Source organism: Cervus canadensis, chromosome 21 (genome assembly GCF_019320065.1).
Source record: "Cervus canadensis isolate Bull #8, Minnesota chromosome 21, ASM1932006v1, whole genome shotgun sequence".
Classification (NCBI taxonomy): Eukaryota; Metazoa; Chordata; class Mammalia; order Artiodactyla; family Cervidae; genus Cervus; species Cervus canadensis.
Window position 1 is genome coordinate 58,607,498 of NC_057406.1, and position 15,901 is coordinate 58,623,398.

Genomic DNA, 15,901 nt, shown 5'->3' on the forward strand with positions numbered 1-15,901 from the left:
CAGCCTGGGAAGGGGTCACAAGTGCCCCCGGAGCCCAGACAGAGCGGAAGCTGGCGACAGTGCAAACCCTAGCTTTATTGGTCCACTTTTTTCACAGTGAAGCCTCAGAGAACCAAAGGGCCAGCTAATGGTGAGGGAGGGTAGTGTCTTGAGCCTTCCAGAGTTAAGGGTCTGCAGGATGCCCATAGCCCAACACATGTCCGCTGCTCTGGCGCCTGTGAGGAAAGAGGGAGGGGTGTCTCTGGGGGGATGGGTGTGGGCCCAGGGTCTGTTCTTCACTGCAGGAGGTGGAAGGGATCACATAAAGTTCTTTATTACAGACCTACAAAAAATGAGAGAGTTACATGTATTACTCTCACTTGTCTGGGTTTTTTTCCTTCTTCGTCTTTTCACAAAACAGCGGCAGGAAAGAAAAATGCAGGAGGCAGGTGAGTCAGGCCCCGGGACTCAGATCAGAAGGGAGCAGGGAGGCAGGACGAAGCTCCTACTGCAGATTGGCCCTGGGCTCTGTCCCAGAATCCCAGGAGCAGGGCCTCAAGCCCCAGAGGGAGCAGATGGAGCGGCTGGGAAGACAGCTGCCCCAGTTCTGCAGCAGCCCTGTTCCTTGGGTGGCCACCCTGGAGGGCAGCAGGTCAGGAGCACTTGAGGCTCCTATGTTTGGAGGCCTGGTCTCCAAAGCACAGGCCCACAGGGGCCAGACAGAGGGAGGAGGCGGGAGGGACCAGCACAGAGGGGCGGTGAGTTCTGTTGGGGTCCCCCCGGGGACCTCGGGGCCCTGGCAGGCAGGGGCAGTCAGGATGCGTCCCTGCTTGTCAGCCAATCAGCTTCTTCAGGAAGGCCTCCAGCTGGTCTTCATCCTTGATCCCCACAAACTTGTCCACCACGTCCCCATTCTTCATGGCCAGTACAGTGGGTACAGCTGACACCTGGGTGGAGAGGACAGAGGCCACGTCACTCAGAAGTGAGCTCTTCTCCACATCAGCCCCAAGCTCTGGGGAGCGGGCTGCTGGCTCAGGCCTTAAGTGACTGCCCAGAGCCACAGGCAGGCCCCTCCCTTTGTGCAGGGGGGCTTCAGGGCCTGGGGGCCCACCCGCTGGAGCAGCTTTTCCACTGTGGGCTCCCAGCTGCACCCTTCCTCCACCAACCGCATGACTGACTCACTGTCCCAGTGGTTTGGCTGGAATGACAGGAGAGATTAAAATAACCCATGCAGCTGCAGGCCCAGGCTGGGGGTGGGGAAGAGCTGAGGGGCAGCCTGGCACAGGGGAGACCAGGAGAATCCTGTCACTCTTTAGCTGGGGACCTTGGCCAGGTCACACCACCTTTGGAACCTTGGTGCCCTCTTCCGTGAAATGAGGATGAATCTCATTGGTGAAGCTTTAGGACCTAGATTAGAGGTTTGTATATAAGGCTGAGTGGTCAGGAGCGCAGGCTCTGGGGCCGGTTGATCGAATCCTGACCCATATGGGGCGAGCCACTCCATTCTCTAAGTCTTGTGTTTTCACCAGGAAATGGAGATACTACCGGGACTCCGATTAGTGGGCACGAGGGCTGAATGGGGTAATCTAGGCAAAGTCTCAGCACAGTGCCCTGCCCTGAGCACACAGGGAGCACCCCACAAATGAAGGCTACAGTGGGCACGTCACACAGGTCGAACCTAGGGCCCCAAGCAAGCTCCTCTGGTTCCCTGTAATGATGGTTAACGGGGTCCAGAAATTCACTGACTCACACTGGGAGTGGGGGAGGTGGGGCTCAGCCTTGAGAGCTGATGTTTATTTATTAGGGGGCTGGACATTCCTGGCCTGTGAAGCATTTTCTGAAGCTCCCCCAGGGGATCTGTATAGATTACATGGTACATAAATGAGGCCGAAGACCTGCTCTGGCATGGCGCATTTTCTGCTGCTTGGGCACCCCGCCTGGTATCTGTGGGCATTTGATGAAAAAAACCATATAAACAGAACAAGATAAACACAGACTTTTCTTACATACAAGTTAACTACAAAGTAACAAGAGTGATTTCTAAAACATACCAGGCTTTCACATATTCCAAGTGCGGTCCTGCTGGTGAGCCACTTGGGAGGCCAGACTTAAGATTCAGAATGTTGTAACTGCATACATGGCAGTTACAAAACAGAAGTGCGGGCCTGCCGGGTCGTATCTCGGGCGCCCCCACGCACTTACTGACCCTGTGCGGTAGGCTGTGCATTCCTCTCCCAAGAGGCTTTGTATGACCGAGCCTCAGGCCCCTTTAAGGACTGTCCTGGGGCTGCCGTGGGTGCCAACTGACACACTTCCCAGAGGCAATGTGCAGACAGACCCACTGGCAGTGGTGGGCTGGCGTGTGTCCCTGTCACGGTCCCACCACTGGCTCCTGTCCTTGTCACTCCTGCCCCTGGCGTGGCTGACGGCAGGAAGCACAAGGGTCCAGCACGTGGCTGCCAGTTTCTGGGTCCAGAAGGCGCCCCAGGGCCCACACGTGCTGTCTCTCGCGCCCTCTAGTGGTCTGTGGAGGAAGTGGCCTCACACCTGGCCACTCTCCACGGAGCCCCAGAGGCTCAGGCACTAACTGCTCCACTGTGTACTTGCTGGGCCTCATGCCGGTCCTGTGCTTCTCTTTAACTGAGATGAAACTGTATCTCAACGTCCGAGGAGAGGTCTGACTGTTTTTACAGGTCCTCCCTCTAAGCAGGACCCTATGCTCACCGAGGTGGCTTGGAGTAGACTGTTTTCCTCCGGATTCTAGATGATCCCCTGTATAATAATCGCATTAGTGTAAACTCATGCACATGGTTACACACGCAGACCATGCTATAGCTGGGTGTACAGCAGACATGCTGCGGCTGCATTTTCATGACAACCAAGGTCTAGTCATTACTTATCAAGGGAGTTCTTTGAAGTCTGAGCCTAGACAGACACAGACAGACAGACACACACAGAGCCAAGCTCCTGCCAGAGCAGGATCTCCCAGGACACTGCAGGGATACCTGGGCTATGACTGGACTCTCCTCAACCCCATGGATGAGGAGCTGGCTTTGCTGACCCTGAGTTAGGCTCACAAATCTGGAGGGGCTGGTGTTTGTAAAGACTGCCTTAAATGGAAGTGCACAGGGCCTTGGCACATTCTTCTGGAATGGTTATGAGTTTCAGGGGACTGTGGTATAGCAAGAATTCAACTTCCCTCTCAATTCTGGTGCCACTGAGGCTGGTGAGGGGCCACAGAAGAGATGAAAAGATGTACTAAAATGTGCTGACTTCCTCCTGCTCAGGAAGCCACGTGGAGGTGTCCAGGCTTGGCTAAAGGCCCCAGGAAGCCAGGAGAGGTAACGTGTGAGTGTGTATGTGTCCCCACCCCGTCCACAATGTCCCTGTGCTCGCTGCCTGCCTTGTCTCAGCCCAACTTCCTCCATCTGTGAACTGTGAAGGGCCTCCTGGGGACAGCCGCAGCCCTTGCTATTGTTACGTCGCTAAGTTGTGTCCGACTCTTTGTGACCCCACTGACTGTAGCTTGCTAGGCTCCTCTGTCCACGGGATTTCTCAAGCAAATACTGGAGTGGGTTGCCATTTCCTTCTCCGGGGCATCTTCCTGACCCAGGGATCAAACCCAGGTCTCCTGCATTGGCAGGTGAATTCTTTACCACTGAGCTACCAAGGCCAATGACTAAAGTACTGTGTATTATTTCAGTAATTCTGAAATACTATGATTCAACGAACTGTCTGTGAGGTTATGGTGGTGGTGGTGATTGAGTTGCTAAGTCATGTCCAACTCTTGTGACCCCTTGGACTGTAGCCTGCCAGGCTTCTCTGCCCATGGATTCTCTAGGCAAGAATACTGGAGTGGGCTGCCATTTCCTTCTCCACTGTGAGGTTATATGGACCATTAAAAAATTTCAAACAAAAAACCCAAACAAGGTATCCCAAATGTTGGCAGTGATTTCTTTGGATGGTAAGATTATTGCTATTTGGTTGTTCTGAAAATGCTGTTTAAAGGGCATTCTCTGCAAGATGAAATAAATAATGAAACTCCATGTGTGAGGTGAACATCAGAAGCCCCAGAGGACAGCATTAAGGGTCAAAGTCCACACCCTGAGCCACTCTTTCTCTGCAGGATCTGAACGATCGGGGAATGCCCAGCCAGAGAACCTGAGGAGGTGGGGAAGAAGAGGGCCCTTCACTTGGCCAGCTCAGGGCAGTGTGTGTATGGGGGGGAGGCACACCCCAAGGCCCTGGGCGACTTTCCATCCTCTCTCCTTTGGGAGATGGTAAAGTTCTAGGGTGGACAGTTAATGGAAGCATAGAGTGTGGTGGCAGGGGAGAGGAATTTGTGCAAGGAAGGAGACGCACCCTGAGAGTGTGTGCTGGGCTTGGGGATGGCAGAAGAGTTTGGGGAGAAGCCCCGAATTCCCTGAATATGATTTAAAGCAGCTTCTCCAAGTTCATTCACCATTTAGAAAAGGCCTTCAGGCTTTGGAGGAAGCTGTCCCAGGAGGAACTATGGATCCCTTAGCTGAGACGTCCTCAGACCCTCTTCCAAAACACCAGGTGTGAAGGAAGGAAGGAAGGGGATAGGGGAGGGGTCAGGAAGAATCCCTGTGGGAGCTTCCTAAGCCAACAATAACCTGGCATCTGGTCAGCTCAGGACCTGGCAAGACCAAAAGGCTGTGTCCAGGTGACATGGGCCCAGCAGCCTTGAGGTCCCTCTATATGACCCATGTACTCTCTGGATGGCGGAGAGACAGAGAAGACCCTCAAGAGGGCCCCCTCCCCTGCCACACACTTTCCAGGCTTAACCACAGGACTTCAGGGCCAGGCCCTACGTCACCAGGAACGCAGACTCCCGGCAATGCAGGCAAGGTGGTCCTGGGAATTCTCACCACCTGTGTGACCACAGCAGGAGGAACTGGGTTTCCCCTTGTATCCTTATAGTTACCACAGCTCCTGGGGCACGGTTGGTACTTGGGATGTGTCAGCCTAAGTTTCACTGGCTGAGCCCAAAGCTGTGGTAGCAGAAGGGAGGGAGCCTAAGACATGTGGAGTCTGTCCGGACGTCCTCCTGGGGTGGCCAGGAGCTCCAGGCCTTAACTCATACTGGAAGGCCACACCCACTCCCACAGCTCCTGTGGGTCTCTGGGGAGGGATGGACAAGCATCGAAAGCTGGGGGCCACTAAATGGCCAGACCAGTGGCCCCCTGACTCAGTGATCAGTGGGAGAGCTGAGCCCTGTAAGCTGCTCTGGTCACTCAGTGCTGTGGGCAGTCTTACTGGGGTAACATCCCCCAACCACCTGCAGTCATCATCCGTGGCTTTGCCTGCCCAGCATCTCTTGCCCTTGCCTCTGGTCAGGGCAGCCTGGCTTTCCCTGAGGGACCACTCCCAGCCCCAGGTCTGCGGGCAGCCAGCCTAGTCTCACCCTGCCCCCACCCATTTCCTGCCACAGGGACTGTGGAGGACAGGAACCTCTACTTGATCTGGTCTCAAGGGAATCAAACATGGACTTCCAAAGTCTGAGAAAGGGAGAGGCCACCTCTTTCATCACTACCACCAAGAAAGAGTGAAGGTTCACTATGGCCCAATCCAGATATTTCAAGAGAACCAGAAATATGGATTTTCACACGAAATCTTCTTAGTTTGAAAATTAGCATCCAGTCCATTACTAAAAACAAAACAAAACCACTTTGAGGGCCAGACCAATCAAGTCAGTGAGCCAGATGTGACCCACAGGTCACCAGGTGTGTGACCTTAGCTCTGTAACGACTGTCTTCAGCATGGCTATTCAGGCTCCTCCCAATGCGGCTGCAGTTGGCCTTCCCAGCTGCCTGTTTGCTCACTCCTTGCTCAGCCCTTCACCCTGGCCAATCAGCCACATGGACCACTCCCTGTTCTCCAAAGACAGTGTCTCCATGGCCCAGAGGATGCCACACATCCACAAATTTCCTGCTACTCCTCCTCCGGCCCACTCTGCATCAGGCATGCAGGCCCTGATGTTCTCTGAGCAAATGTGTGAGACCCTGACCTCAGTGTCTTTGTAAAAGATGTCTGCTCTGCCAGAATCCACTTCCAAAGAGCTGCACCGCTCATTCTTTACTCCTTCCAGGTCTCTGCTCAGATGGTTTAGCTTTTCAGCGAGGCCGTTCCTACCCAACCCTTTAAAAAAAGGAAACCCTCCCTGCCCTAGGCCCAGCACTCCCACCTGCTCTTCCTGATTTCTTTTTTCCCAGGACACTTATTATCTGAAATAGGGAACAGTGACCTGTGGCCCACAAGTCAAACCCGCCGCCTGGAATTTTGTAAATGAAGTTTTGCTGGCACATAGCTGTGCCCATTCAGATTCTATGGTTACCCTTGAGCTACCAGACAGGTGAGCATTTGTAAGAGACCGATGTCCTACAAAGCCTCAAACAGGTACCATCTTGTCCTTTAGAGAACATGTTTGTGGATGCCCAATCTAAAACACTAGCACTCAGGCTCCACAAAGGCAGGGACTCTGTCAGTTCTGTTCATTGCCGCATTCTCAGCCCCGAGTCACAGCCCTGGCATTGAAGGCACTCTGGATACATGTCTGCTGAAGAAATGGGCAAGCCAATCAAACACGGGAGAGCAGCTCAGGTCTTCGTGTCTGTGTGCTCTTGGCCCTGCCTTCTTCTCTGTGCTTTCTTCAAGACTCCACTCAGAGGGTCCCTCTAACATGACGCATTCCTTGTCCTGTCTACTCCCCTCCCTGCTTCCCTTGGGACAAGGAGCTCATCTTTGTGCTAGAATCATGTACGCCTGGCACACTGCAGGGATGAATGGATGAATCCATGAATGAGGGAGGGCCATCAACTTCCTGAGACTCAGAGAAAAACCCGGTGTTTGGGGTCATATATCCCAGTTCCTAAAGGTATTGAAGAGAGACAAGAGGCTCAGATGATTAATGGAGTCACAGCTGCAAAGTGCTCTAAACCCCTGAGAGCTCTAGAAAGAGTCAGGAAACCTCCTTACTGACTCTCTGCTGGCCCCTAAGACATTCCCAGCTACCCCGTGGCCCCAAGCACCCCCACCAGTTGCCCTGCAGCAATCCTCTGCCGATCCATACCTCATACTCTAGGGCGAGGTCTGTGTGGTCATCGATATCCACTTTGGCCATCACCACCTTTCCATGCTGCTTGGCCACCACCTTCTCTAACCTGGGCCCCAGGATCTTGCAGGGACCACACCACCTTGGAAGGGGAGAAAGAAGCATCCCATCACAGAAGTGCTCGCCCAACAAACTGTCCTCTAGGACCTTCCCCTGTCCTACGTCTTTCTGCTGGACTCTCGCCCCTCGTCACCTCTCCTTACAGTGTCTGACTATTAACCTGCAATGCTGACATGCCGGTTAATTACAGGAGACTCTGCAACTAGGGAATTTTCACAGGTCCTGGATTCCTAATAACATGGGCCTCATCCCAAGACTCTTAGAAAGGTTATTTCACTAATTTCACTCTACCTAAAAGAAATAAACTGTTGTATAGAGGAAAATGGGATTTGAAGTTAAAAGGTTTAGGTTCAAAGACAGGCTTCCTCACCAATCAGCTGATTATTCTGAAGCCTCAGTTTCCTCATGTGAAACAGACTGTGTCTGTCAAAGCTCTGATGAGAAATTAACTAAGACGATGTGGATAAATGTGCTTTGTAAGCTGCGGAGTTACTCCAAACACCTCACAGCCTCAGAACTAAGGTAACAGAAACCAGTGGCTAGGGAGTTTCATGACATGCCAATCATGGTGCCAGGACCTCCTCAGCTTTTACTACTCAGAATCCTTAACCCTACCAAGGAAAAAAAAAAATCTTCCTAAGAAACTGAGGCCCATACAAGTTACGAGAATTGTGCAAGGTCTGCGACTGCATCCAAGACTGTGTTCCAAGTGTCTTCTTTGAGGCCCGGGTTACTCTGTGATCCCTGAGGCCCTGGGTTAACCGCCATGACTGCACTGGACATAGATGTTCCCTCCCAAGTGGTAAGCCTAGGCTGTTATCCCTAAATATGTGGCACTAAGGACAGTGGCTGGCACTTAATGAACAAACTCATCCCCTGCTTTCTTGGTGGGGAAGAAGAAGAGGCATCAGCCCACTCTTCATCCATTCTGGAAGCTCTCTCTGCTGTGCTCACCAGACCAGGACGGCAGGATAGCTCTGCCTTCAATGAATCCTTGTTGGTGATTCCCATTTTATTCTCAGCCTTTAAACCCTTCGCATTCAGAGATTCCAACAAATGAACTCACAACACCTAAAAACCCAGTCTGCAAGACTTTATCGCCTACCACAAGTGAAGACACGAAGGAACAAGGCCACCACATGGCCTGCCCAAGGTAACATGGTGAGTCAGAGAAAGAATAGGAAAGAAAGCAAAAGAATCTGTCAGTGGTTTGCCCAGAAAGCCTTCGAACTTTTAACTCAGGCTACACTGGTTCCCTTCAGGCTGCCCCATTCTGAAGGGTTTGTTCAGTAGTTTTGGAGTCAGGCATCAAGCCACGTCTCAAAGGTCCAGAAATGAAGAAGGCCAGGCCAACAACCAGAAGACCATAGGCACTTAAATATCCCTAAAGCAAACTCATACAGCATTGGAAAGAAACTCTCTGCTCATGGCCTGCAAGTGTGGGCACCACTGCAATGGTACTGAAAACTTTTTGCCAGCCCTTTCCAGTTTGGGTGGCAAGATGTTAAAATAAAACTAACTCTCTGCAGGGTTCTGTATACGTTTGGTATACACCAAAGGTGAGATGATGCTAGAGGCATGTTTTTCCTGATTTGGTTCAAGCTGAAAATGACCTGAGCCTCTCAGGCAGTGAGATACAGAATATAAGTGTTTCCAAGCACTGATCATAGTGAGTTTTTTTTTTTTAAGTTATTTTTAATTGAAAGATAATTGTTTAACAATATTGCATTGATTTGTGTCATACATCAACATGAATCAGCCATAGATATACAGAGTGAGTTTTGAAGACTGTTTACTAGTCTGTCTCCTATAAACTACATGTAATCTTTGAGAGAAGGGATTGGGTCTCCTCAACCTTTGTAATGAGTCTACATGTTGTTGTTGTTCATTCACTTAGTTGTATCTGACTCTTTGTGACCCCGAGTCCATGTATGAGAAGTATCAAATGGAGTACTGAGACACGGAAGCCCCTCAATAAACAAATATCTGAATAAGTGATACCCCAGTCTTCCGCGAACCCCCAGGACTCACTGTGCATGGAAATCCACAACCACTGGTGTCTCACTATTGACAACTCGGTCTTGAAAGTCAGGTCCATCCTGGATGTTAAAGGTTGTTGAACAGACTCTGGTGGTGTATATAGACCGGGCTTGGCTGGGTGTTCCTGCCAGGTAACCAGGACTGTACTGTGGGGTCTGCAGGGCCCTGGAGGCAAGAGGTGCCCACCGACTCTGAGAGGGCTTCCCGGAGATTATGGAGGTCAGGAACCTCCTCAGAAGAAGTCGCTGAGCCATCTGTGAGGGGACGAGGCAGGGACAGTGGGAGCAGTCAACACATCAGGAAATAATAACAATAAAAAGGCATGTGGGAGTATGGTGGGGTGGGGGGGGTGGTTCAAGATGCAGGACCAGAAGTAAAACGCCGGAAAATAATACATAAGATTTCTGGAGTAGAGGTGAGTAAAAAATCAAAGGGAAGGAATCAATAACTAGCACAGGTTTAAAAAAAAAAACAAAAACAGTACGAGAAAACTGGGTCAACAACCAACGAATCAGGATATTATGGAATTACAATAGAAGAGAAGAAGGAACCAATATTTACAGAGCATCCGCCAACAGTCAGGTATCTTACATACATTATAGTCTTCCTAGATCAACCTTGAAAAGGTTTCGGTAATGCTATCACTCAAAAGGATTCCGAGGCTCAGGTATATTGTGACATGACCAAAGTACATTATTAAATGAGAGCCAACAATGGAACCCAAGGCGGTCTGAGAAATTCTTACTCTATCGATTACTCTTCTTAAAAGTGTTTTAAAGGAACATTAAAGACAAAGAGAGGATGGTCAAAGGATCAGGAAAGAGGAACCACAACAATTCAGGGAGCAACGAAGAGGTATGGGGGCAGGAGTGTGGGGGAACTAAAAAGGAGGGACGTGTGTGTAGAAGGAACTGGGGAACTGGGACTGGACGCCAGCAGGGACCCCGGCTCCTCGGAAGGCAGGTTCCCCCCTCCAGGGTCTCCGCCCGCTGGGCCGCTGGCCCGCACAGGAAAACGCCCGCAGTGTGCCTCAGCCGCAACACCACCTCGAGCCACCCCAAGGGACTCCTACCTCCCTGCAGCGAGAGCGGAGGGATGCACAGCGGGTCCCTACGCACCGGTCAAGGGCACTTCTGTTGTCACTTCCTGAGGGGAAGGGCCTTTACCGTCACTTCCGGGGACAGGCAACCTAGAGCAAGTCTCTCCGCAACGCGAGGGAAGACGGGGGCGGAGCCTCAGTTGAAAACCGGAAGAAAAGGGCTCCTGGAGGAAGAAACCGGAAGGGGGGCCGTTCTTTAGGGGAGAGACAGGAAGGGGCGTGTCTTCAGAGGAGAAACCGGAAGAGGCTGGCCGGCCGGAGGGGAGGAGCCGGAAGAGGAAGGGAAGGAGGAGACAGCGTCCGCAAGGTACTAGCTGGAGAGAAGGGCGGGAGGTGTGTTTCCGGAGTTAGCAAACTTGCCTTATCGGCCAGCCGTACAACATCGACCACCCCTTTGTCTCATTGTCTCGGTGCTTCTTGGGAGCCAAAGAGGGCGCTCTGTGGCTCTTGTCTATCACAAGCGACTGTATAACCTCAGGGTTTGGGGCAAGTCACCCTGCCCTTGGGGGCTTCAGTTTCCCAATATGTGACATGAAAGGCTGGACTTATTCTCCACCCAGGACCCTCAAGCTTGTCTCTTTGGAGTGCTGGGGAACTGGGCCCAGACTAGATGCCAGATGGCGATGTTACTTGGAGGGCTTGTCTTTGAGGCCCCATGTAAAGTGTGATGACCTGTGAACCCGCTTGGGCCTGGGCCTTGCTTGCACATCGATTGTCACTGTCATGGACAACAGGGGTTTTGGCACGTGTGTCCCAGGCTGGTGTCACAGTCACCCCTTGTCTCTCCTGCACCCCGTACCTTACCTTATGACCTGTTCTGTGACTACATCAGTGCCTTTCCCTTCCTCCTTGCCTTTGCTTAATTTGATTTTTTTTTTTTTCCTCTGTCCACTGGGTAGAATACCTACTCATCACCTCTTCTTTGAGCAGCATTTCTTGCCTCCTTCTCCCTGGTGCTTTGTCCAGAACTTTAACATGTTGCACAGTGTCTGTCTTCCACGAGATCATGTGCTTCCTGAGAGTAGGGATTTGTAGGGATTTCCATAGGCTCAGCACCAACCTGATACAGTGCCTGACTCACAGAGAAGGTGCCATAGATGCTTATTAAACTGTGTATCTTTTGATATCCCAGGGAATGGTTCACAGTCTGAGTGATTATAATGAGTTGCCCAAGGTCGTGAAGCAGGTAAATTGGCGGGTCCATCTAAAAAGCAGGTAAAATTGGCGGGTCAATTTAAATTTGCAGAGCCCCATCTCTCACGCCTCCATTTCAATCTATACTCCAGCCAGTGGGAATCATAATTACATAGTTTGCTTAACTCTCTCTTCTGTGCTTGTGCTGTGTAGTTGCTACTCCCAATGACTGGAAGGCTTTTCCCTCTACTGTCCATCTGAGGAAATGCTGCCAGCTACCAGATTAGACACCATCTCTGGAGACACATTCCTGATCCTCTTTGAGTGGGGTTAAGTTGCCTCCACTGAGCTTCCACAGCCCCTGTGCATCCATCAGTCACTGCACTCAGTGCTCGAGATTGTTACTGTTTATTCCTCACTCGCTGTGCCGTCAGCTCCTGGTGGTCTCCGTCTCTGCGTTGCTTACTTTGGAATACAGCTGTGTATTGTGCGTGTGTGCTCAGTCGTGTCCGACTTTTGCGACCCCATGGGCTAGAACCCACCAGTCATCTCCATCTATGGAATTTTCCCAGCAAGAATACTGGAGTGGGTTGCCATTACATCCTCTAGGGGATCTTCCTGACCCAGGGATTGAACCTGCCTTTCCTACCTTGGCAGGTGGATTCTTTACCACTGAGCCACTTGGGAATCCCTGGAAGGCAACTCTGTGCTCACCACTATACCACCAACATGCTGACTTTGGGGCTTGGATCATCATAGTAGGTGCTCAGTGAATATGTGTTCCATGAACAAAGAGCAGGGACCCAAATCATACCTTTGACTCCAGATCTGATTTTCCCTACCACATTGCATGGGCTGGTTGTGCTCTTGCAAAGTCATTGCCGTGTTCACCTCCAGCTCATCTTGGCCACATCATGCTGTTATTTGTTCTCTGTCCAACTGGCAGGTTCACTGGCTCACTCCCCAGGCAGGCAGGGCCACTGCCACAGCTGTGCAGGGACCTTCCTCTGGGATGGGGTGATGACCTCCTTGGAACAGGTCCACTTTCCCTGGTCAGCCTTCCACTAAATAGAGTCTCTTGTCCGTTGTGGGCAGAAGACCAGGGGAGGGCATGGGCAGGCATGGTCTCCTCCACCTTGTCTGACCTCTTGTTTTTGCCTCTGCCTCCACCTAGGACTGGAGCCAACAGTGGTGATCTGTAGCGGGACCCCAGGCCCCCTGCCTCTCCTGAGGTCAGCGTCCGTTGGTGCAGCTGTTGCTGTTGATGCCAGATGCCATCTGGCAGGGGCACTCCCATCCTGACTGTTTTCATTTCTGTTTTTCTGTATCTCCAGTGCTTTATCTTCCAGGGCCTCTTTGTTCAGTCGCTAAGTCATGTCCGACTCTTTGTGACGCCGTGGACTGCAGCTCATCAGGCTTCCCTGTCCTTCTAATTAATCCTGTTTAGCATTTCCACAGCATTTTCTAGAAGGCCAATTTCCCTGATTAATTCACATCCTGAATTCCAAAGGAGGACCAGTCCTGTTTATCCTCACTCCATAGTCACTGCCCCTCCGTTGACCTCAGGCTTCTCTGCTGAGAAATGGGAAGAATGATGCCTTCCTCATAGAGGGCTGTGAGGTTGCAAGAAGGAAGGAGCCCAGGGCCTGGCACGTTGTTAGTGCCTGATGAGTGAAGATGTCTTCTTCCACCTGCAGGGTGAGACCCTGGGAGAGGATTGCACACACAGTGGGCTACAGAGGGGTTTCTCAGCTCTATGGTGGTTTACCTGCTCAGCCAGAGCTGACCTGGCCCGGCCCTGGCTCATATGTGAGGGAAAGAGAAGGAAGCTAGGACTGGCAGTCTGAGCTAGGGTAAAGCTTCTGCCCTCTTACTTATGTATTGCAGTGTTTTTCAACTTGTGGTATGTGAGCCACCGTGGGTTTGAGAATTCAATTTAGTGGGTTGTGGAAGTGAAAGTCACTCAGTCGTGTCCGACTCTTTGCGACCCCATGGACTATACAGTCCACGGAATTCTCCAGGCCAGAATAGTGGAGTGGGTAGCTGTTCCCTCTCCAGGGGATCTTCCCAACCCAGGGATAGAACCCAGGTCTCCCACATTGCAGATGGATTCTTTACCGTCTGAGCCACCAGGGAAGTGGGTTGTAATCAGCTTTTGAAAAAACAATCATGGGACTTCCCTGGAGGTCCAGTGGTTTAGACGACTCACTTCCACTGCAGAGGGTGCAGGTTCAGCCCCTGGTCTCATAAGATCTCATATGCTGTGTGACACAGCCAAAAAATAATAAAAGAAAATCAGAAAAAAAAAAAAAAAGAAAATCAGACTTTTTCAGAGTACATTGCCTATTTTAAGTATTATTTTGTGAAATATTTCTTGGTGTTATGTCAACATATCTGTGTGTCCTAGGTTGTGATAAAGAATGTATTTCTTACTGTGGATCATGGTCAAAGGATTTGAAAGCTACCCATCTATTGAAGAGTTACCAAACACCTGACACTGTTCTGAACACCCTTCATGTATTAATTCATTTACCCTACAACCCTGTAAGGTTGTTACTGTTACAGCCCCGGTCTTACAGATAGAGAAAATGAGTCACATAGAGGTTAGGTATCTTGTCCAGAGCCATCCATATAGTAGGAGGTGGAAGCTTAAAGGTGATGTACTTCCCCTAGCAAGGATTTAATTTAACATGAGACATTTAATTTAACCTCTTCCCCACCCACCCCTAGGACCAGCCGGCCAACCTGGGGCACCAGAGGGCAGTGTTGGGCTTAAACCCTTGCAGCCGGTGGTGAGGCAGGGGGGCAGCAGCAGTTTTCAGCCGTGGCCCTGAGGAGAGGCGCCCACACGGTGGCGGTATGGTCTTGCAGCCTCCCCCAGGGCTGGCCACAGTCAAGGGATCACAGCTACCTCAAGTCTTCAGGGGACAAGGCTGGTCCAGGTGCCTCTCAGGGACCATGTGTGTTTGGGGGTTTCATGGCTGGAGGGAGGCACCTTAAAACACAAGAGACAGAGATGGTGGGTCACAGTCTAAGCTGATAGTGAGTTTCTCTTCAGGAGGTGTTGCTCCTGGAGTATCTTTGTTGTTTGCCTTTTGTGTATTTTTTAAAGCGCTGTTGCAGAACAATTATAACTGTGACTTATGTTTTGTAATTCAAGAAGCTGGTTTCATGTGATTCATGTTCTGTCACATTTCCAGCAATTACACAATGTCCCCTCACCCCTTTCTGAATATGAAGACAAGCCTGGAACAGTGACAGAACCCTTAACTCCTAGACTGGCAGGAGCGCCCTCCTGGGACGGTAGGTCTGGAGTGTCATGGCTGTGATGTGGTGGTGGGGGGTGGTATATGTTATCACCTCCCTTGCCCACTCCCGTGCCCTCAGGAGACACATACAGGCTGGGCACCAGGGCTCATTCTAGATTCCACTTGCTGTTGGGGTGAGTCTCCTCACATGTTCCTATCTGGTCAGGTCTGGTGGCTCAGATCCTGTCTGGCAGGGCAAAACCTGCAGCTGTGAGATTCTGTAGAAGGATCATAGACAAGGACCTTTCTTCTTGGCCAAATGCTCTGCTTCCTTCGCCCTGTGGTGCATTCCTCTTCCCTGTGTTTGAACAAGAGCGGCCGTAGGGTAGAAAAATAAGCCCTAGGCCCCAATTTGAATCACATCCTTCTTCACCAGCTCTGCCTATGACCCACTGCCTGACCTTGAGCACTTTGGTCAACCCTTCTGGCATCGTTCTTTATCTCTATGAAGTTCTAACAATGCTTACTCCACAGAAAGGTTAAGAACTTACATAATAAGGAAATAATGGCCAGCACATCTGTGGTCCTTAACACGTGACTTCCAAATGTTCTAGCACTTTTCATATTTTAACTCATTTTATCCTCACAGTAAGGAGAATACTAATATTAGTCACCTTTTACAGCAAAATACTGTTACAGTTGCATTTTACATTTTATAGGAGAGAAACTGAGATCCTGAAAGGATAAATAACTTACCCTAGATCATGAATCAAGCAAATGGTAGGGCTGGGACTCACCCAGGCAGACAGGCCCCAGGAGGTGTATGCTTAGCCCCTTAGCTCTACTATATCTTTCATATTATCTTTAAATAAAACATAGTGTGTAAATACTCTTTGAAGAGGTAGCGTTTATTGTAAATATTTAGTCTTTTTTTTTTTTTTGGTAGCACTGTGTAGCTTGTGGGAAATTTGTTCCCCCACCAGGGATCAAACCGGGGCCCCTGGCAATAAAAGCACTGAGTCCTAACCACTGGATTGCCAGGGAAGACCCCCAGACCTCATATCTTGATAGGAGTTGTATAGTTTTTATTATCATTGTTAATTTTATTTTTTGCTGTACCGCATGGCATGTGGGAACTTAGTTCCCAACCAGGAATTGAACCCCCACCCCCTGCAGTGGAAACGTGGAGCCTTAACCACTGGACTG

The 15,901-nt window shown here is 50.7% G+C and overlaps 1 protein-coding gene across 2 annotated transcripts; it reads right to left on the bottom strand.

Moving 5' to 3' along the window:
* Window positions 1-55: 55 nt before the first annotated feature.
* On the bottom strand, window positions 56-10,443 carry TXN2 (thioredoxin 2). 2 transcript variants are annotated; one of them, XM_043440432.1, is made up of 4 exons: window positions 10,287-10,443; window positions 9,206-9,468; window positions 7,073-7,196; window positions 56-926 (listed from the first exon to the last, which is right to left on the bottom strand). In XM_043440432.1, the coding sequence occupies exons 2-4, from the start codon at window positions 9,466-9,468 to the stop codon at window positions 813-815; spliced, it is 501 nt and encodes a 166-aa protein (XP_043296367.1). In that variant the 5' UTR covers window positions 10,287-10,443; the 3' UTR covers window positions 56-812. The 2 variants fall into 2 exon arrangements, with proteins under 2 accessions (XP_043296367.1, XP_043296368.1); XM_043440433.1 differs by having other exon boundaries at window positions 10,333-10,355.
* Window positions 10,444-15,901: the final 5,458 nt, after the last annotated feature.